Here is a 14,540-nt window from a genome sequence, read left to right as displayed (position 1 = left end):
AAAAAAAAAAGGTGAGAATTGAATCTGATTTTTTAATAGGCCCAAATGGCTCAATAGAGATTTGATTTGGAATGGATCCAAAAATAATGACCCAATATAGATTTGTTATTAATATTACTTAATTGCCCTTAATGAAACATGCAATGTTAGTGAAAGAAACATGCCCCTAAGGTAATTATGACAATAGGATCCTGCTTTAATAGTATAGATACAACATATTTTAAAAAATTCACTATGTCCGCGGAGTGTAGTCATATTTTTAAAGCAGGAAATTGCATGTACTTTTGGGTCTATGTACACGCGCATGCATGAAAAAGACAGAGCATATGACAATGTACTGTTTTCTACGAAATGCTCTTTCTGTAAAAATGATATTTTCAATTGTATATAGTTATTCAATAAAAAGTTATGCCAGCATGCTCAGAATTAAAACACACGTAAAATACATTTTCTGATCCATGCATACGCCGATACGCGTGTACCTCATTGAGTAAATGCACATGCAATAGCGCATGCACACGATTACAAATTTACAATGGACGTTGCAGTTGGATTAGTTCATGTTTCTTTTTATATAAACTGGGTTATACTAGACCGCTTGGATCTTTTTTAATTGCATTTTTAAACCGCTGGATCTTTTTTTTTAATACAAGGAAATTCAGGACTAAAGTCCGTAATCTCTAGACCCCAAATCAGAAAATATAATATTAGTTTCGTTGTCACTCGAATTGAGGACCCTTAAAACAACAGAGGATCCTTTTCAATTGAGCCAATGACCTCTTTTCTTTTTCATAGACAACACAAATGGTGTTTGTTAAGTGACTCTTCATCTTTTGAAATTATATATATATGTATGAAGTGTAGAGTACAAAGACTAGTGTGAAACTTTAAAATATTGACAGGAGGGAGGTGCCTCTGTCAATATGCTACAAGATTGATAAAATTATTTCATCATATTTAGAGCAGAAAACTGCATGTATTTTTGTATCTATATATACGCGCATGCATGAAAAAGAGAGAGAGCATATGCGTGAATACGTTTGTGTTAATCCTCTTTATGAAAAAAAAAACGATTGTCATTTTTTGTCATTTTATTAACTTAAAAGTTCAAGTACAAAAAAACTGAGGCTTATAGTAAAGCCAGACGAAAGATAAAATTACACAATCTAAAGTCCAAAATTCCAAATCAGGCCCAACCAGACCCAGATAGAAGAAAGACTAATCGGCCACGCGGAGGGAAGACGAGCCAACATGCAGCTCGAAGACACGTGATAGTCGCATAGCGAGGTGGACACACATGTCCTTGAAAGTCAAATCCCGCCGCTTACTACTGTCGAGTACTCAGAGATCGTCATCGGAGCTCCGATTCACCGGAGAACCTATGATCCGAAGCAAACTAACGCCCAAAACTAGAACAGGGACAGCCAAAGGACCTCGCTTCAACAAAAGAAGATTCAGATGTATATATATAGTCGATCTAAAAACATTAGATTTCCCTGAAATTAAACAACAAACATCTTTAAAGATTTAATAAGTCCAAAGATGACTCGACCAATCCAAGAGGAGGGAGGAACAATCCGATCTTCAGATCGATACACAAGTGAAACTAAGGGAAGAATAGAGAAGCGCAGGCAAGGAAAAGAATACATTTGCTGATCCATTCCGTGCATACGACTGCATATATAATACTCTCTCGCTGATTACTGCATAGACGCGTAAAACGACATGCAACCACATGAACACAGTTATTAGGAAGTTTTCAAAACAAGTTTCTTGATATGTAAATATATATAAAGATAAATTGCACCGTGTATTAAAATCAAATTTATAATTTAATATCTAACCAATTGACGTAAGTTCCACACATTTATATAATAACTAGATAATAATCCACGCCGTGTGCAGAGTGAAATAATTGATTAAATTATTTATTTTATGATGTAATAAAATATTTGTCGTATGGCTTTTTCAAGGGAATAACATTTAGATATCTGTTTAGATTCAGTTGATCTGTTCGGATTTTGATTTTTAGAGTTAGAAATTTAAATATGATTCAGATATTTACAAAATTTGACTTAAATTTGGATTAGAGGTTTGATTTGGGTTCAAGTTCAGGTACATATTTTAATTATGTAATTTTTAAACAAAAATTCAAATATACTTAATCCTCAAAATCCGAAAATAGAAATAATATAAAAATTCATAAAAAAAATTCAATTTAAATATTTAGACGGGGAAAAATATATTAAGTATTTTAAACATATTTTGTTATTTTAGATATTTTCATATTAATTAATATCTAATAGATATAAAATTTTAAATAACTAATATATTTAAGTATATAATTGTGCTTTAGATATTTTCGGTATCGAAAATATTCATTTTGGATTGGATTCGGATCTGGTTATCCGGATATTAAACTTTTAGATCCATTTGAGTATTTAACCAGTTTTAGTTTCTGTTTAGTATTACTTTCAAATTAAGTTCGGTTCGGTTCTTCGGATATAATAATGTGGTTATACTTTTCTCCACAACCGGTGTAATCTGCAAACAAAAAATTAATTAATAACTAGATCTTGATCCATGCAACCACATAGGTGTTTGTTTTCATTTTTATATACATATAATATTTATTTTAAATCATTAGTGGTATACATTTTTAACGTTAATCATATATTTAAATGTTTATATAACTACTTCATATATAATAATTTTATAATTTTATAGTTTATATGTTTTAGTTAAACAGTTACTGAAAATTATCATATGTATTTATTGCTTCTTATTATATATTTATCTTATTGTATTTGAATTTAGTTATTAAAAACTAATATATGCATGAAACAACATATTAGAAAATTATTTTATATGTAATGTATTTTAAATTTTGATCCACAGTGGATTTTCTTTTACCAATATTTTTTATTTTTATTCATTTTAAATAATATATTTTGTAACGTTAGAGTCTAGCTATTTCAATACATGTATGCATATATTCTACCATGGACATGGAGGCAAACTAGCAGGTTTACAAGGCGACGTAAGTGGAGAATGTGTCCTTGGCGGGCTTAGGAGAGGTTTGTCCATATATTATATTTTCCATGGGGCTGCACAATTATTTAAACCGTACATAGAGTTATGATACTTAATGTGTGTGTGTTGCAGACAAACAATTATTTTCTTCAGACTGGAATAAACTATTGGGGTCTTGGTCTCGATTCCATTTCTGTTCCAAAAAAAAAGAACATGAATATTTCCATATTGTATAATCTCCATGTTTTAAATTTGAAGAGTAAAAATTCTAAAATTCTATTTATCTGGCTCCAGTCGTGTAAAGTCACGTTCAGTTAGTGACTGAAATTACAAAAAAATGTTTCTTCTTTCTCCAGAAATTGATTTCACTGTTTCGATATTTAATTAATCACGAAAAATGAAGGCTGCCAGTATAGTTAAACTTTGTCATTTTCTTTCGATGTCAATCGTTACTCACACACACATTTTAAACTCTTCTAATAATAAACTAGAAGCAGAACAGATTATTTAGTGATAAATAGGACTGTTTACGATGAGGATGAAATATAAATGCAAATAAATCTACGCGCGGGGAAAACCTCTAGTTCCTTTTAATAAGGCCATTCAATTTAGCAACAATATGCCACATAAATCCATTCTTGTGGTTTGATGTTGCTTCCTTCTCAGCCAGGTGTTCAGTGGCGGCAGTAGCGAGTGCTTGCTCGTTTAGAGTGGTGTTTCAGGCGCTGTGTGGCGTTTTTACAAACCCGACTTTGGTGGAACAAGGTTTTGTGGTAAGTATTTGGAACTCTTTTCTATTGCTCGTCTTGCGATTGATGGACAGTGATGGTTATAAGCTTGTGGAGTTCATCGGGAGCTAGCTACGCCAGAGGCGACTTGGGAATTCCCGGCATCCGAGGAAACAAGGAGAACCTCACGTTCCCGTGGTTTATCATCAATGGTCGAGAACGGCAACCGGTTTCCGAAGGATTTCGAAAAACGAGCTATCGGAATGTGCCGGGTTTAGTGGGCGAGCGAAGATAGTTTGTAATAGTTTGATTTCGGATATTTTGTTCAAAGCGGGTTTGTAATCGGATCTAATTGCCCGATTTATCGGGTTGATTAAATATAATATATAATATTAAAAAAAAAATCCATTCTCGAAACGGATCTTCGAGTCAATAGTCTCAAAATTAAAAGGATTGCTGCCTTTTTTCTTTCTTTTTTTTTGAAAAATCAATAACGCAAATTTAACTATTGCAAACATGACAACATATAATATTTCAAAAATAACATATTTCAACTAAGGAGCATGGATACAAAACAAAGCACGATGACATTAAAACAATCAAAACAATTGATTGACCATAACACTCCAACCACGATGATCCTATATAGCAAAAATTTCCACAACATTTTGTGTCATACATGCAAATTAATCAAACCCTTAACACCATGAAAATAGTCATCCACATAAGAACAAACATACAAATTAATCAAACCCTTAACCCCATGAAAATAGTCATCACACATAAGAGCAAGGACAACAATCCCGCGGACCGACCGTCTATATATTAAGTAACTCTGCATCTGTAATATGCTTTACCTTTTAGGTTTCCACTCCTGTAAAGAGCGGGAATTATCTTGAAAACATTCCATGGCATTGATGTAGCCTTTGTATAATGTTCAAACAAAGCCATTATTAATATTAACATTAGTGCAATATGTTGTTTGAATCCCTCAGTTGCCTTGCTCAATTCCGCAAAGCTGATCTAAACACATTTAGTGTAAGCAGATCTAAACCAGGTTGGACTTAAGCAAGCTTAAATTGGTGGGCCCGAGCCAGGCTATATTAGTATCCATATTGTATTATCAACCAAAAGAGAAGAAGAAATTATCTTTTCTTATCCAAAAGAGTGAAAAAGGAAAAATAGAACTAGGGTTCCAGAAAAAAAAAAGAACTTACGGTTTTACTAATTCTATTAGGCTTCGGAAGAAAAAAGCTATATAATAAGTTATAATCTCTCCAAAAATTTCTCAGTCCTCACCAAGAGCCTAAACCTAAAACTAACTAATCGAAGAATATGGATAATATGGATAATCGGTTTTAACCCCATGCAACGTCGGTTGAAACCCATTCGGTCGAAGCTATGAGGAGGCACACTCGTTATCCTCCTTCGTGGTGGTTGATTGGGGAATCTTTATAATCGGTGGGTTCAGAAACGGCGAACCCACTTCTGATGTGTTTTTCCTTGACTGTTTCGAGCACTCATGGAACCGCGTCTCCAATCAATGTACGTGCCTCGTGCTTCCGCAACGGCATGCCTGATAGGCGAGAAGTATACGTGTTTGGAGGGTGTGGAGATGAAGCTGATTCTTTAAACTGGGCAGAGGTATTCGATACGAAGACCCAAACTTGGGAGGTGTTGTTTGTGTTTACCCCCAAGATGCCCCTCCATATTGAACATAGTGTGGTGATAGATAAGGAACTGATTTACGCTGTGGATGATGAGGGTCAAGACTTCTCCTACTCACCAAGTAAATGTTTATTTTGGACAAGCGGGAGACAGATTCTAAGCCGGGACACAGAAGTGATTCATTGGTAAACTATTGTTCTGTCGTGGTACTCGCGGGAGAATACTATGGTGTGATCCAGATGATGGGTTTGATTGGAAGGAAGTCAAGGGTTTGGAAGACTTCCAAGACTCTTTTTGTGGTTCGATACAACCGTGGGGGTTGGCAAAGACCAAGGTCCAGTATGATATCAACAAACTCTGCACTGACCCCGCTGGGAACATTGTCATCTTTTGGAACAATCCTGATAGTTTGGAACTTTGGTCTGCTGTTATTTCCTTGAAGTCATGCAATGGGGGACGCGAGATTAAGGGAAAGATTGAATGGTCCGGTGCTGTCTTCAAACTTGATCATCTCCCAAAGTCGTCATATAGCGTTAATGTCTTATCCTCTGCTTATGTCAATGCCTGAAATTCTCAAATATTAGTTGGAGTGTGATTTATATAATTTTCTGTTAGAAGTTGAATGTCCTGGTTTTTGCTATGTGGTCGAGACAAGTGTAAGAATCATTTGACTACTGGGTTTTTTCTTTTCTGGTCCAAGAAAAATCATTTATAAACGTTAGAACATACTTCTTTGTTATAAATATATCTTCAATGTCAAATAAACCCTCAACGTTTTCAATAATATACTCCAAAACCCTAAATATTAATACCAATATCTACATGCAATATGTAGGAATACAGGCTGAATACCTTATTGATATTTATGGGTACAGTATTTATACAGAATACATAAGTCATTAGGTATTAACTAATTACAATAATGACCCTAATCATATATCTCCTATACACCCCCTCAAGATGGAAGAACTAGAGTGATTCCAATCTTGTGCATGAGTTCCAGGAAGCGCGATCGCGGAAGTGGCTTGGTGAGCGCATCAGCCAGTTGGTCTTTGGTCGAGAGTTGAGAGACCCGAAGAGTACCAGCTTGCACATTGTCGCGAACAAAGTGATAGTCAAGGGCTATATGTTTCATTTTGGAATGAAAAACTGGATTAGCAGCAAGGTATGTGGCCCCGATGTTATCACAATAGATGACCGGCATTTCCGGAAGCGGGATATGGAGATCGGTGAGGAGAGAACAGACCCAGCGAAGTTCAGATGCTGCATTGGCAACAGCCCGATACTCGGCTTCAGTCGAGGAGCGAGCCACCCCTGCTGTTTCTTTGAGCTCCAAGAGATCGGGTTGCTCCCTAGATAGACAATGTATGCATTCGTGGAGCAGTAATCATCAACGTCTCCAGCCCAGTCGGCATCGGAGTATGCGTGAAGCTTCAACGGTGTGTCTGAGCGAAGCAGGATCCCATACGATGCAGTACCAGCAAGATAGCGGAGTATTCGTTTCACTGCTTGCCAGTGGAGATCTGTGGGACTTTGTAGAAACTGGGAGAGACGATTTACTGGAAATGCAATGTCAGGTCGTGTGAAGGCAAGGTACTGCAAGCTACCCAGTACTGCTCTGTATTCGCGAGGATTCTCCATCGGTGTACCAGACTTGAGAGACAGCTTGGCATCGGTGCCATGGGCGTAGAGACTGGGCGCCCAGAGAGCATGTTTGTACGCGTTAGGAGGTCGAGGACATACTTCTTCTGCATCATATGTAAGCCTTTCGACGTCCTATTGACCTCAATACCCAGAAAGTAGCTTAAGTCGCCAAGGTCCTTTAGTGAAAACCGAGAAGATATGGCCTGTATAAAACCATCGATCAACTTTGTGTTATTGCCGGTGATCACCATGTCATCGACATACAGCAGAATATAGATGATATCAGGTCCTCGGTGATAAGTGAAGAGTGAGGTATCGGCAGTAGAGTTCAGGAATCCTTGTGTAAGGAGGTATGAGCGAAGTTCTTGATACCATGCTCGTGGCGCTTGTTTTAAGCCGTATAGCGCTTTCTTCAGGCTACAAACATAATGAGGGCGATCTTGATCGACGAAGCCAGGTGGTTGTGTGACATAAACTTCCTCGTCTAAGGTTCCTTGTAAGAAAGCGTTGTTCACATCAATCTGCCGAAGAGTCCAGCCCTTGGTGACTGCGAGATGTAGAACAGTTCGCACCGTCGTGGACTTTATGAACGGGCTAAACGTCTCCGTGAAATCATGACCATGCTGATGATGGAAGCCTTTGGCAACAAGACGAGCTTTATACCTGTCAAGTTCACCATTAGCTTTATATTTTAGAGTAAAAACCCACTTACAGCCAATGATATTCTGAAACCGTTCTGGTGGAACTAGTCCAGACGTTCCATTGCGCAACTGAGCATTTATCTCATCGCACATAGCTTGTCTCCAGTTTGGGTCTTTGAGCGCTTCAGCCACAGTCTTAGGAATGGTAGGTTTGAGTTGAGGAACAGAGGCAGTGAAAGAGGTTTTGGTTTTGGGTTTGGATATGTTATTTTTGGCTCGAGTTTTCATGGGATGGAGATTGTGGAGCAGAGGTGCTGGAGGTTCTGGTTCAGGTGAGGGCATAGGTGATGGAGAGGAGGGTTGGTTTTGGCGTATGTTTGGTGAGGTGGGAAGAGAGGATGAAGACGTGGTTACAGAACCGGGTTGTGGTTGAGTGTGAGATTCAGGTGGTGGCTGAAGCGTCGTAGGAGACGAACTCTGTTGCTGTGTTACCGGAGACAGAGGAGGAGCTGGGGAAGGTGATACTTGCGGACTTTGCTGGTGAGGAGCAGAGCACGGGGGTGGAGCTGTGAAGAGTGGCCATACCGGTACCAATGTCGTCGCAGCAAACTCTGCAGGTTGATGCTGAGCTTCTCCTAATTTTGTCGCAGTCGCAGGAAACGCAAAGGGAAAGCGTTTTTCATTGAAGACAACGTGACGTGAAGTGTAGATACGACCCGTTGCTCTGTGCAGACAGAGATACGCGTTTTGCGTTAAGGAGTAGCCAATAAACACACATGATGCAGACCTTGGTTCCAGCTTGTGGTTAGTGTAAGGTCGCAACCATGGAAAGCATTCCGACCCAAAGACGCGAAGCTTCAAGTAGTTAGGTGTTTGTCCGAAGAGCTTCGCATAAGGCGAGTCATTGCCGAGAACCGGTGTCACCATTCTGCTGATGAGATAGACTGCGGCCATAAACGCATAACTCCAGTAAGTCTTTGGCATAGAGGCTTGACTCAGCAGCGTTAGACCAGTCTCGACAACATGACGATGTTTACGTTCAGAGATGCCATTCAGTTCAGGAGTGTGGGGTGGCGTTGTTAAGTGAGTAATGCCATGAGTCGCAAGGACCTGACGCAATGCGATGAACTCACCACCATTATCGGAGTACAGAGTGCCAATCTTGTGTTTGAATTTGTTCTCCACCAAAGCTTTGAACTTTATGAAAGAGTCGTGGACCTGAGACTTCAGCTTGAGTGGATACATCCATGTATAGCGAGTGTACATGTCAACAATGACAAGATAATACTTGAAGCCATCCACAGACACAATCGGAGAAGACCACACTTCTGTATACAGATACTCAAGAGGATGGTATGAGACAATGGTGTTTGAGTAAAATGGCAGCTTATGGCTTTTATTGATAGAACAATCCGAACAACACAAATCGTTTGAAGCAGACAACGAGACTGGTAAAGAAAATTTGGAAACAACAGACTTAAGAACTGATAGAGCCGGATGACCAAGCCGTGCATGCCAAGAGAGGAGGTCTGGTTTCTGAGAAGATGAAGCTAGCAACGACATTGGAGAAGAAGACTGAACCAGCCACTCATACAGCTCGTTTTTAGTTCTGCCTTGGAGCAACTGGACCCCCGTGCTGAGATCCTTCACCTGAAAGTGGGCAGGAAAGAATTCAATGGAAACTCCATTAACATTGCACATTCTATAAACCGAAATAAGATTTTTCTTGACATTCGGTACATATAAGACATCGCTCAAAGTAAGATTACGATGAGGAGTAGGGAGAAGTGCAGAACCAGTATGTGTTATAGGTAAGCCAGTACCATCAGCTATCGTGACCTCTTCTCCACCAGTATAAGGCTGATGAAGAGCAAGGTTATTGAGATCAGTGGTGAGATGGTGTGTTGCGCCGCTGTCAAGGAGCCAGTTGTTAGCATTGTACGGCATCGCAGACACCGTGTGAGCACGAGGTTGCCATGGGGGGTAAGAGGAGGCAGATGACTGGGTCGAGTTACCAAAGCTTCCATTGAGCTGCAGCTGAGAGCAAGTATGAGCACTATGACCGTGAATGCCGCATATCTGGCACTTGCCCTGGTAAGGTCTCGGCGTGTACCCTTGACTGTTGGAGTTGTGACGACGATTGTTCCAGTTGTTGTGGTGAGAGCCACGAGCATTGGAACGGCCCTGTCCGCGAGTGGTGTTGTTATTACCGCGGAAACTGGCCGCATTAGCTGTCACAGGAGCAGGCGTCAGGGTCTCAGACTTGGACGCGAGTTTCAGCTCATGCTGAATGAGCTTCTCATGGACCTCGGTTAACGAAGGAGAGACATCCCTGCCTTCAATTTGATCAGTCACCGTCTTGTAATCCTCCGGAAGACCCTCAAGTAGAAACTCGATTTTGTCTTCATGATCAAGGGGCTTCGCGAGAAGCGCTAACTGATCGAAGCGGTTGGTGAGGCCCTGAACATACTCATCAATTGTATTGGTCCCCTTTGTCCATTGCTTGAGTTGTTGTCGCAATTAAAGAATATGACCGCGGCTTGGCTTCGCGTATGTGGCGGCGAGAGTGTTCCAGACTTCCGCTGCGGTGGCGGTGGTGGAGAGGAGGGATTGCACAGACGCAGATATGGCTCCGAGCAAGGAACTGTAGATCAGTTGATCTTGTCTCTGCCACAGCACGTAATCGTTGTTGACGGTCACCACATCATCAACCGTGAGTGTTTGTGGTGGAATCTCGAGAGATCCATCAACGTGGCCTGCCAAATCATAGCCACTAAGGAGGGAGAGAACCTGACGATTCCACATAATGTAATTTGTGGAAGTCAGTTTCGTGACATTAGCCATATTGACATTCAGCAGCGTGCGGTTGTCGGAGACAGTAATGGTCTCGTGAGATCTAGCAGGAGAGTCATTGGCCATGGCTGAAAAGAGGGATGAAGAACCAGAGGAAGAAGAAGAAGAAGAAGACGGGAGAGAGGAGAGAGGAGAGAAAGGTTTAGGCGGCGTTAAAAATTTTAGGTATCGTAATACGCTCTGATACCATGTATGAATACAGGCTGAATACCTTATTGATATTTATGGGTACAGTATTTATACAGAATACATAAGTCATTAGGTATTAACTAATTACAATAATGACTCTAATCATATATATCCTATACAATATAGTTATACGAACACCCAAAACATGTTGCATTGACGGTCGTTCCTTCCAGTTCCCCATGGTGCATCTTTGGATGAGTCTGCCCATTTTTTTTGCTGCATGCGTAGGATAGTCGCTCTCAAGTCGGGGATCAATTATTTCCCGAAACGATCTACTCCTAATATCTAAGCTGCTCTGACATAATACTCCACCTTTCGAACCAGTAAAAAGCTCAAGCAAGATCACACCATATGTGAAAACATCGGTGTTCACTCCCGCATGGCCTACATACATCACACAATTGTCTTCAAGATTTGATCAACGAAAGATTAACCATATTAGTAAAAAAAATTAAGATATTGGTGTACCTGCTGTCATTGCATATTCAAAAGGCAGGTATGTAGTTGCTACAAATCTCCCATTATAACCAAAAAAAATTCTTTTGGAATCAAGGTAAAGTAATTTTGCATTGTATTGCTGATGAAATCAAAACTTTTAGGTATTAATTTCAAAGATCATAAAAAATAGATGTAACGGCATGTTTATTGGTACAACCCCATTGGAGTCTCTTAACCAATATTATATCAATTAACATAACTTAATTGACGTAATTGGAAACCTTTAATTTTCTATCCTATATTGGTACAATCCTATTGGGGTCTCTTAACCACATCTCCTTCATCTTCATCGTGACTTTGAGCTTCAAACATCTTGTACCAATTCGAGCACTCCTTCCTGGATCACCATCCTTTCACAAACTTCAATCTTCACCGCAAACTCCTTTAAACTCTGATTTTTAACAAATCAGAAAACAAAAGCTGATCAAAACGACTAGAAGCTTTATTCAATCAATCTGAAACAGAGATAAAAGAAAACACTTGAAGAACAGCTCTGGTTCAGATTGAAAACACCACAAAAGTCTGCAACTGCGAAAATCAAACCCAAATTTACAGAGAATACTGTCTAGAGCGTCGATCTTGAGAGGAAGAAGAAATTCATTTTTTTACGTCAAAGGAAAATAAAATAAAAAAACAACATATTTTTTAAACCAATAAATGTCAAACATGTGGCAGTAAAAAGCGGTCTCTTAGAGCATGATTATTGGTGGGACTAATTTCTAAGTCCTTAGATTAGTTTAATATTATTTTGATGTTAAGAGAAAAAGTTAAGGACAATCCTAAAAGTTAGGATTATTGATAGGACTTTTAGATATCTCTTAGTTATTAAAGTATACATTTTTAAAAAGTAATGGCATTTTAAAGATAAATTTAAAATAAAACATTTAACATTAAAATATAAAACATGAGAAAATTACAAACTTGAAAAAAGAAACAAGGAAAAAAATTACAAACATTAAAAAAAAAAAGCAAACTAACATTTTATTGAATTCATAGAAACTTAAACATTCTAGATATTCGGGAAATGTCCAAAATTAGGCCATATATTTTCAATCAAATCTTCTTTTAATTGTTGATGGCATTGTGTATTCCAAACTTCTGCTCGACGTCCCACTGTAGTACCGAGATTTGTAGTCCGTTTGACTACAAAAGTGGGATCCACATCTTCTCCTTGTTGCAATTCTGAAGCGTTAGTGTATGAATCTCGTTCATCTTCGACAATCATATTAAGGAGTATGATACATGTTCTCATAATATTTCCTATTTTTTTTTATCCCATAAATTAGATGGATTTCTAACAACCGTGAATCTAGCTTAGAGGACTCCGAATGCACGCTCAACATCTTTTCGGACGGCTTCTTGGTGTTTAGCAAATAAACAATGTTTTTGACCTTGTGGGAGTCGGATAGATTGAATAAAAGTAGCCCATTTCGGATAAATACCATCGGCGAGATAGTAAGCCAAATGGTACTCCCTTCCGTTGACATGGAAATTGACTTCCGGAACGTTTCCGTTAATTATTTCATCAAAAACAGGTGATCGATCAAGAATATTAAGATCGTTCATAGTACCTGGAGCTCTAAAAAACGCGTGCCATATCCAGAGGTCGTACGAAGCTACCGCCTCCAACACAATTGTGGGTTTTCCGGTTCCTCGTGAATACATTCCTTTCCAAGCAGCTGGGCAATTCTTCCACTCCCAATGCATACAGTCGATGCTTCCAACCATTCCTGGAAATCCACGTTGTTCTCCAATATATAGTAGTCTTTCCAGATCCTCCGGTGTTGGACGTCTTAGGTATTGATCTCCAAACAAGTGGATTATTCCGGCGGTAAAATGGTGCAAACATTTTCTAGCTGTTGTTTCACCTAGTCTGACATATTCGTCAACGGTATCAGCCCCACTACCATACGCCAATTGACGAATTGCTGCGGTACATTTTTGGAGCAGAGATAGACTAGACCGTCCGGCTGCATCTTCTCTTGGTTGAAAATACATAGATTCGAATTCAGCATCATCATCTTTGTGGTAGTGATAATGGGAAGATGATGCCATTGTGAAATAAAAAAAAAACAAAGGTTTTGAATGAGATAAGTAGAGAGGAGAAGTATGTTTTTAACGAGAAGTGGATATATATAATTGTGAAATTGGTTTCTCTTATTTATAGGAAAAAGAAGATCATACTCTTTGATTGTTTCTTGTTAGTCTTGTGACACTTTACTACAACTTGTGACCTTTTAACTTTATTTCTTGTCACAATACACTCACGAGCACACTTAAGTTTTGGTGTTATATTCAATCACAAGACCGTCACTCACGAGCACACTTGACAATACAAGTACTCGCACACTTGACATGACAAAATTAAGACAATACATAAGACATTCACGAAAATACAAAGAGTTCCAATAGTCATAACACATTATAGCTTAGATCGATGATCAATTCATCAAAAACATAAGTCATTATACAGATTACATAAACATGATCAATGATCAATTCCTCATAAACAGATTACATAAAGATGAGGACAATACCTATTACAATAATGACAATGGCCATAACCGCAACAAAGTAATCAAAGCTAGACCTTGATTTATTCTTTGCCAACTCAAACACAAGGTTCTCTAGCCTAACCAGCTTCTGCTCAGTCTCGTAGTCATTCAAGAAGTTCAGAGAATCTACCTTTTTAGCTAACTGAAGTGTGTGTCTATCCCTGGCTCTCATCTCCTCCATTACAGCCTCATCCCACCATTTCCAAACATGGCACTCTCCATCATCAACGTTAGAACATGTGTAGTATCTTCTACCTGGATCGGTTCTACTCTGCGATTACCATTCTGACCACTACTAATTTGCCTCTGCAGCCGCATATGCACCACAAAACTTGTTAGTTTGATCATTGATCTTGTGCCACCTCTGCTTATAATGGAGATGTTCGCTACGTTGACAACCATCTCTTCTAAGTAGTGCCGCTAAGAAATAATATCCTACTCGTTGCCAGAAGGTCCCAGACTTTTGGTTATTGCCGACTATAGCACCCTTAGATGTGTTTAACCATGCACTGATTAGAAGCTCGTCATCCGCTGGGGTCCATTTGTGTCTCTTCCCACGCTCCACGGGTATGTCTGTAGGTGGAGTTGGAGTTGGAGCCTCACATTGATTATGGAGAACACTTTCCTGTTGACTGTGAAGAAGGCCCATATAACCAGAGGACTGGCTATACGGATTCATAGCAGTAAGAAGAGAGAAGGGACCCGAGAAGAGAAGAGAAAGAAGATGATGG

General features: G+C 39.1%; 1 protein-coding gene and 1 pseudogene across 1 annotated transcript in view; one reads left to right on the top strand and one right to left on the bottom strand.

Annotated features, from left to right (window-relative positions):
- The first annotated feature begins 3,858 nt into the window (after positions 1–3,858).
- On the top strand, positions 3,859–5,997 carry LOC106323308 (annotated as a pseudogene).
- A 4,835-nt stretch (positions 5,998–10,832) lies between these two features.
- LOC106323307 (putative inactive serine/threonine-protein kinase At5g11400) overlaps positions 10,833–14,540 on the bottom strand; it is an 11,249-nt gene continuing 7,541 nt past the window's right edge. The window contains exons 5-6 of the mRNA XM_013761452.1: positions 11,225–11,333; positions 10,833–11,140 (exon numbers count right to left, since the gene is read on the bottom strand). Of these exons, the coding sequence (XP_013616906.1) occupies positions 10,833–11,140; positions 11,225–11,333 (417 nt within the window). The remainder of the gene's footprint in view (positions 11,141–11,224; positions 11,334–14,540) is intronic.

The sequence above is a fragment of the Brassica oleracea genome, chromosome C2 (genome assembly GCF_000695525.1).
Source record: "Brassica oleracea var. oleracea cultivar TO1000 chromosome C2, BOL, whole genome shotgun sequence".
Taxonomy (NCBI): domain Eukaryota; kingdom Viridiplantae; phylum Streptophyta; class Magnoliopsida; order Brassicales; family Brassicaceae; genus Brassica; species Brassica oleracea.
This window is presented reverse-complemented; position numbering and strand designations above follow the sequence as displayed.